Here is an 8,765-nt window from a genome sequence, read left to right as displayed (position 1 = left end):
GATTCTGAATATAAAGTCCCATTGGAAAGTTTCATGATTGCAAGCTCAGACGGCAACAAAATGTAGAAACGTTACATGGGTGGGGGTAAATACTTATGCAAGGCACTGTACACTTCAGTAAAACTAAGAAAATACACTAGCGTTTTTTCGTTACACCAGTGTGAAATAATCTTTCAGAACAACTTTTTTTTTACAAGTTAAAATACCACAAAATCTTCTAGATTTGACACCAACCATCGCAGTTGAAGAAATCGCAGAAGAACACCTGGACGCATTTTTCAACAGTTGATACAACTACATCCGTACACCATTCTTTGTTTAACCTGCAAATGTGCTATTAGCTAAAGCAAGTGGCATAAATAATGGTGATTTATACGGTTGTATCGATTGCATGGGGATGATGACAAGAAACTGTTAATCTAAATTCCATGGCGTTAGTATAAAAGGTGCTATTAACACTGTTTTAGAGAGGAAAACTACCATCCTATATTTTGAAGAATCTGGTTGGTTCTGTAAATATGTTCCGAATAATAGGATTGCGATCTTTAAAGCTAATGTTGGTTACTATCGAGTGTCACTATCTTATTTGGTGTGGTTTGTTAGTGTATATTAAAGTCATGATATGTAATCAAAAACACCTAAGGGCATGTTCAACTTCGGGCATGATGGTGGGTAAAATAAAATACGCGGCCTAGCTAACTAATGAAAAATATTTGCTGTAAAATTCTTATCAATGCTATAAGTGTAGTTACTAATTTGACCGCCAATTTTAATGTTATTCCTTTAAGTTGCACATTGAATCCTTTTTTGGCCGCACCTTTTTTCACACCTAAGATGTTTTTGATTGTACTTAAGATTATTAGCTTACGCGTAAACCTAAGCTTAAGCCATTTGCTATTTCCTTGTATACAAAAGTCTTGTTTCGTATTTGCACAATATAAGATGTATGCATTTGTTTGATATCTTTTTCAGATTTATATAATATTTCAAATAAAATATTCATGTTTACAATTACTTTTTACTATGTTCCCTTTTTCTCTTTTCAATGGTTTAAAATCTATTTATGGAATTGTAGGTTATTTCGATTCTGAAGAGATTATTACTCCAGACATGACGCTAAACAATATTTAATAAGGATAGTTTAATAAAATTTAGTAAATTTGTGCTGAAAAGTTGGCATTGGATAATCAATAATAACCGTCCACCCGTACGATTCTTTGAAAACTTGAGCTAGGATTAGAAACTGCTAATCTAGTTTGCTTGGCCTAAACAATACTTATGTAGCCGCACGTCCTTCCACCTTAGCTATGCTGTTCTAAATCAACCGTCTTTAATCCGAATGACTAAAAGTTAAAACGGTACACTTTTACTTTTAGGTGAAGCTGCAGTAAAAATGTTAGACCGTAGGCGTGCGCAAAAATATTTTACGTTTGAGCGGTTTTTGTTGAATAACTTTAAACATGTGGCTAATTTTTATACTAAATGAGACTCCTAATTGTAGATTCTAAAGATCTATCAGCGTATCAGACTTGAAAAAAATCCATAAAAGTTAAGTACGTTTTTCTATCAAATAAACTTTCTGAATTATTGGTTTAAAAACAACAACAAAAACAAAACGAACTCAATCAAATTTGGAGATGTTATATCTCAGGTATTTCTTAATGGATTATCTTGGAATTAGGTATGTGAAGTAAGCCTAAGAATCCACTGAATGCACATCCACTGAAACTGTGATAGTTTGGATTACCACAGTCCGAGCAATAGAAGGTGGAAAATCGCTAAACTATCACTCCTGTTAATAACACACAATGTGTCCTGCAGGTTATTTTGGCCGCACGACACACTACCACAGTGCCTTTCTAATTCTAGTGAAAATAATGTATTTAACTGCACTTTCGAAATGTTTCCAATGGCAAAATTATTACAAGTTAAAAGATTGGCAATAATATTGGTTAAAAAACACAAGCAATGCTCTTATTAATATTATCTATATACAAAAAATAATATTAAATATGTTTATAAAGCAAAAGTTATACCAGCAAAAAACAAGATTTACAGTAAAGTTCAATGACTTCCCTATAATACTTACTTGTTGATCCAACAAAAAACAGGTAGCTTTTAATCATGCATACTTTCAATAATTTTTTAAAAGTTCTTTCATCTCTGTTACAGTGCCGATTTTTGTTAGTTTTAATTTTTTCACTCTCTTCCTTTTTCCACGTCTTCTCTCTAGCATATTTCTTTTCATTCCAGTTCAATTTTTTAAGTGCTTTGTTACTCGGCGGATTTCTACTACTACTCTCGTTCTCGGAAACTTTTCCTATATTTTGTGTATTCGTATAAGTTGTACTTTCCTCTTCAGTTGGTTTGGGTATCTTTAATTCCAAATTCCCTCCAGTTTCTTTATCCTGCTTACGAGTTACATTTATGCCATTTACCAGCTTATTCACTATTTTGTCATCAGTTTCTTGACTATCTTCTAGAGCATATTTCTTTGAAGTATTTTTCTTTAGGTTCTTGTCATTATTTATTGAATTTTCAAACTTTTTGTTTTTACCCCTTTCTTTAATACTTGGCCTCTCGATTTCATTTAATTGTGTTTTCACAGTTCCATTCAGGATTTTATAATTTTCGTTCCCATATACTGATTCTGGTTTGCTTGTTGTTTGATTAACACCCTTTTCTTCTTCATTGTAACTATCAGTAAAGATCCATATTTCTTGATCTTTTACCTTGGATTTTTTAGCTTTCCCTTCTCTCTCAGTTGTACTTTGTGTCACCAGAACTTTATTTTCAACTTCTTCAACTGAAACTTTTATTTCACGTAGTGTTACTTCCTTTATTTCTTTCGGTGATTTTTCATTTACAACAGCTTTTAAATCAGTTTCATATCCCACATTCTTAGTCTGTTCCTTTATTCTCATTTTATCCGACTCTTTAGTTTCACGATTGTGGAAGGTTACTTCCTCCACTTCCGTTCCCGCTGTATTTCCTTTCATAACGAAATATTCAGTTTCCAATGAAAAACTTTCATTATTAGCTTGTAGTCCAATTTCTTTTATTCCATTATTTTCTTTCTTGTTTTTTTGCGTTTGATATTTGCTTGTTTTTGACTGTACATTTGATTTACTCTCATTTAAAACTAAATTCACCGTTTCAGAAATAACTTCATTATCCTCAGTTGCCTTTTCCCGAGAATCTTTGTTTCTCATTAGATATTTATTAGCCTTTTCCTGCTCGTCCATTCCCTTCGCATTTGGCAGCATATCCACGATTCTAGTAACAATTTCGGTAGTTTTCGATGTTTCTTTACTGTCCTCTTCTTTTAATATATTCAAAACGTTGTGATCATAACCTTTTCCCATCTGCTTTTCATTGTTATTCTCACTTGAAAACGAGGCCAAGTTTGCTGGAATAATTTTACTGTCCTCTACATCATATTTCTCTTTCTTTGTTCCATTTACTAGATATCGGTATTTTGGTTTTGTATGCTCTAGTATCCCTTTCTCAATGAAAAAATTCTCAGACTTCGATGTGATTTCACTGCCGTCAATATTTTCTTGGTACCCCTCTTTTATTGAACTTGTGTATCCGTCTGTATTTGCTTCTGTTTGCTCTTGCATTCCCTTTTTACTCGATAACATATTCGCACTTTTTATTTTATTATTTTCTCTTGCTTCTTCATACTCATTTGTCTTTGATTCCAACTGGTATTTATCTATGTTTTTTTCTGTGTACTCTTGCATTTCATTTTCGGTCATTAATGAATCCCTTACTTTAATAATTTCAGTTACATCCGTTGTTTCTTCATATTTGTCTACTGAAACTGTTATAACGTATTCACCCGTTTTCGTTTCTTTGTTCTCTTTAGTTCCATTTTCGTTCAATAATGAGTCTTCTGTTTGTTTTATAATTTCACTGCTCTGCGTTGTGTTTCTGTAACCCTCTTCCTCTGAATCCATTATTCCATGTTCAACTGCACTTGTTTCTTTGTTCTCGTTAGTTCTATTTTCACTCAATAATGGGTCCTGTATTTCTTTTATAATTTCACTATTCCGCGTTGTGTTTTCGAAACCCACTTCCTCCGAACCAGTTATTACGTATTCATCTGTATTTGTTTCTTCTGTCCTCTTTAATTCCATTTTCACCCAATAACAAGTCCTGTATGTTTTTCACGATCTCACTGCTCTGTGTTGTGTTTCCGTAACCCTCTTCCTCTGAATCCATTATTCTACGTTCAGCTGCACTTGTTTTTTTGTTCTCGTTCGTTCTATTTTCACTCAATAATGGATCCTGTATTTCTATTATAATTTCATTATTCCGCGTTGTGTTTTCGAAACCCACTTCCTCCGAACCAGTTATTACGTATTCATCTGTATTTGTTTCTCTGACCTCTTTAATTCCGTTTAGTAACGAATCTTTTACTTGTTTTACGATTTTACTGATCTCAGTTTGGTTTTCGTACCACAGTTTCTCCAAATCCAGTGTTACGTACTCATCCATTTTTGTTTCTTTGTACTCTTTAGTTTCATTTTCACTCAACGAGTTCTGTATTTCTTTTATAATTTTACTTTCCTGCGTTGTGTTTTCGAAACCCACTTCCTCCGAATCCGTTATCACGTATTCATCTGCAATTCTTTTTTTGCCCTCTTTAATTCCATTTTCACTCAATAACAAATCCTGTATTTTTTTCACGATTTCACTGCTCTGCGTTGTGTTTCCGTAACCCACTTCCACTGAACCCATTATTCCATGTTCATCTGCACTTGTTTTTTTGTGTAAAAGATTCGTTATTAAACGGAATTAAAGAGGTCAGAGAAACAAATACAGATGAATACGTAATAACTGGTTCGGAGGAAGTGGGTTTCGAAAACACAACGCAGAATAGTGAACTTGTAAGAGAAATGCAGGACTCATTGAGTGAGAATGAAACTAAAGAAGTTGTTTTACGAGTTCACTGATCTCAAATTCGTTTCCGTACCACATTTTCTCCAAATCCAGTGTTACGTATTCATCCATTTTTGTTTCTTTGTTTTCTTTAGTTCCATATCCACCCAATAATGAGTCCTGTAGTTTTATTTCACTGCTCTCAGTCTCTTTTTTGTACTTTTTATTTTCTGAATGCATTATATATGCTTCTGTAGTAGTTTTAATTTTCTTTACGCGATTATCGTCTTTTGACCCTTTCTGAAGGACATACTTGTCGTAACCTTCTTTTGACTGGTCTTGTGTTACATTGTCATTCGATATCTCTAGGGCTACAAAATCCCCATTTAAATCTCCTTGCTTCTTTTCCCATTTATGTTTTTTGTTGTATACATGTTCATCGAACAATGCTTGTTCTTCCATTGTAGTTTCAATTTTTTGGGGGAATTCTTTATGATCTTTCATCCATAGTTTTTTTTCGTTTGAGACAGTCTCCTCGAATTTGTGTTCAATATTTCGTGGGTTATATTGAGTCATATTTATACCAGCTAAGCTATACATTGTTTTATTGAACATTTTATTTTTCAGAGTTCCTTCTTGCTTTACCTGTTCTTCTGAATTCACCATTTCATAGGAATATTCACTTGTTTCTGTGTCGTTTTGCTTGAAATTTTTATTCAAGAAATAATTCATTGCTATACTTTCTATTTCACTCAGATCCGTTGTCTTTTGTTCCTTCCCAAAATAATGCCTTTGCTTCACCTTTTCTGTTACATCTTGTTGTTGCAAGTCGTTTTCATATGCGAATGAATTTACTGGGCTTAGAAACTTGCTGCTGTTTGTTTCGCTTTGATTTGTTTCTGCTTTTGGCTCATTCACATTCTCACTCTTAAGCATTTGGTTTTTTCCCTTGTTTCCTGTCGTTAGCAAACACACTATTAACTTAAAAGTTACTTTAAGTGCAACCTCTCTCTTTCTTTTTGTGCTCTTTGGATGTAATTTATTTTCTCTTTTGATTTCATTTAAGTACTTATGAAAACTTCCAGTAATTTCAGTTTCTTTTTTAACGCTATTTTCATTTTGTAAAACAACCACGTTACCATTAGATAATTCACTTTGTTCTTCGTGCTCTGTGGTGGATTCATTTAAATTTCTTCTTCTGTACTCTTTCTCCAATGTTTCTGTCCGTTTTTGGGTTTTGTTTATGTTTGATGAGAAATTATTTTTAGTTGTGTTCAGCTCTTCCCATTGTTTCACATGTTTTCTTGAATATTTTTCAATTACAGTTTTATTCTCATTCGTTTTTCTGGATGCTAATATTTTTGCTTCAGCTGATTTTCTTTCCTTTCGTTCTGCACCTGTACTCGTTTCAAGTTTATTCGCACCTTTGTATCTTTTCTCTTTACGCTTATGACGATCAAGTTTCACGTTTGTTTTTGTGACCTTATTCTGTTCTAGATCCTTCATTTTTTCTCTCATAGTCTTTTCGTTTTCCTTCATTACAAACTTGCCCTGCTTCCTTACCTTTTGGTTCTTCTCTACCTTACCGTTAATTTCAGAAGTAATTCTAGTCCACTTTGCTTGCTCCTGGGTCCCAATTTTATTTTTTATTAAATTTCCAGATATATCAGTTCTTAAATAATCAGTTTCAGTTACTTCTCCAACCTGTCCTTTATTACCGTTTGGTTTCATTTGGAATTTATTTTCACTTTGTTTCATTTGCACCTTTTCAATTGACGTAGATTTCAAGTTTTCGTTTCCTTTCGATAAATTTCCTATTTTGTTTGTGCTCGTATTTAATTGTATTTGAAATACCGTATCAGTATTTTGACTTAGATTTCCACAGTTCATGGTTTCAATGCTTTCATTTTCTTTTCTTTTTTCATTTGACTTTTGCTTTTTTAATCTTATTTCTCCTGTCACATTATTTATCGGCTCCTTCTCATCTATTTTTTCAAGTCCTTTTATGCGTTTTAACTTTTCACTTCGTATTTGTACTTGCCTTTTACTCCTTGGTTTCTCGCCTTTATACCAGTTTTCATTAAGTTTATTGTCTTCATCTTCCTTATTCTCATTTTCCCGTTTTTTCCTGCGATATCCATCGATGTTGCGACTATTACTTAGGAATGGTTTATATCTGTACTTAAATACTTCACTAAGATGTTCAGTATGGTACACCAATTGTTTTTTTTTATCATCCTTATTACGACTATTATGCTCTTTCAAAGGAATAGTTTGCTTTATAGCTGCCATTTCGTTAGCACCCTGACAGGCCTCCAAGTGTTCCATGAAACTGTTAACAACCTTTCGTTGTTGTATGGAAACATTTCTGATCTTTGTACTAAATATTAGGTTTTCAAAATCACCTGGTTCACTCATTTTAACCATAATTAAGTCGATCATCTCATAATCTTTCAATAACCAATCCCATGAGCCTTTAAAATTGAATCTTTCTGTTATTAATGACCAAATATCCATCACAAAGATTTGCCACGATTCGTAATGGTGGTTTAAAGTTAAACGTTTTTCAGTTTTTTGCACAGTTCCTGACAAACTCCATCTTGTCAAATACACAGAACAGCATCTACTCCACAAACTTTCATTAGAATTGTCATAATAACTGTGACCATATTTAGGTTTACCTTCAAAATTCTTATTTATCAATACAAAATGTTTTGTTCCTTTTACGCTAGTTCTTTGAAATTTTGTTGAACCAACATCAGTATCTTTATTTCGAATACTTTCAATTCCTCGTTCCATACTGTTGAATTTTCCTTTCGTATCATAATTAATAATTTTGTCCATTTTATCTTCCACACCTCGAGGGATTGTCGAGTTGAAACTAACATTAAATTCTTCATCTTTATCATTCCACGAACTCACATCAACTACAACACAAACAAAAATAAAGCTAACGGTACTGAAAACTAACGATATAGTAATATTACCCATTCTTCTTCACCAAACTTAACTTGCCCTTATCCAACTCTAACAATAAAGCATGCAACACTAGCATAAAAATTAAGGCGAAAAAATATTATTACCCACCATACTCTGCGTTGCTCTCATGTCCAATCATCTTCGTAATTTACTACTTTTTTAAAACTGAGTTTAAGTTAAAAGTTAAAAAGTGCTTATAAAAATAAAATTTGGTTCACCAGTATTTTATGTATAATTTTTTATCCTTAACTTACACATTTTACTACTTAATGAGTTTGTCATTTATATTAGATCATTAGAATAGAAATATTTTTACAAAGTGTCTGAAGTTGCAAAGTATGGGTTGATATGATAGAAAAATTATGATAACCATGTAGTTGTTTGGTTTAAAAAATAATAACCTTTTATAATTATGATAAATCAAATACTTTTGATAATATTTCCTCACAGCTAAGTAGTTATACCGTGGGTAAGACTCTTTTTTATCAGAAATCCTTAGACACACTCCAAGCTGTTTCCAAACCCTTCCCCCCTCCCCCTCTACCCAAAAAATCATTCAGACTATGTGGTATTTAGATATTGTTACGCGCTGCATGAGGGTGTGATAATTACTTACAGCATAAAGATGTTTGAAGAAATCTTATTGATCTTTTGGTAAAAAAAAGACAGTGTTTCCAAACGTCTTCACAGAATAATGCTGCTAGGTAATTATTTAATACTTTTTTTAATTTGATAAGTCTTTATGACTAAATCCGCAATAAAAAAATGTATAAAAAAGGCGCTGGTGAACAACTCTGAGTTTGGTTGTCGCTATACATAAAAATATTAAAACTGCAGGCGGATAAAATAGTTTTCACTGAGATCTGAAATATTTTGAAAGCTATTACTGTCATTTTTCA

At 32.7% G+C, this 8,765-nt stretch overlaps 1 protein-coding gene across 1 annotated transcript; it reads right to left on the bottom strand.

Annotated features, from left to right (window-relative positions):
• Window positions 1-4,932: 4,932 nt before the first annotated feature.
• On the bottom strand, window positions 4,933-7,878 carry LOC106478883 (histone-lysine N-methyltransferase, H3 lysine-79 specific-like). The gene is made up of 2 exons (XM_013939463.1): window positions 6,925-7,878; window positions 4,933-6,513 (listed from the first exon to the last, which is right to left on the bottom strand). The coding sequence occupies exons 1-2, from the start codon at window positions 7,876-7,878 to the stop codon at window positions 4,933-4,935; spliced, it is 2,535 nt and encodes an 844-aa protein (XP_013794917.1).
• Between the last annotated feature and the right edge of the window lie 887 nt (window positions 7,879-8,765).

The sequence above is a fragment of the Limulus polyphemus genome, unplaced genomic scaffold (assembly GCF_000517525.1).
Source record: "Limulus polyphemus unplaced genomic scaffold, Limulus_polyphemus-2.1.2 Scaffold259, whole genome shotgun sequence".
NCBI classification, from domain to species: Eukaryota; Metazoa; Arthropoda; class Merostomata; order Xiphosura; family Limulidae; genus Limulus; species Limulus polyphemus.
Note: the sequence above shows the minus strand (reverse complement) of the source record. Positions and strands in the feature narration are given on the sequence as shown.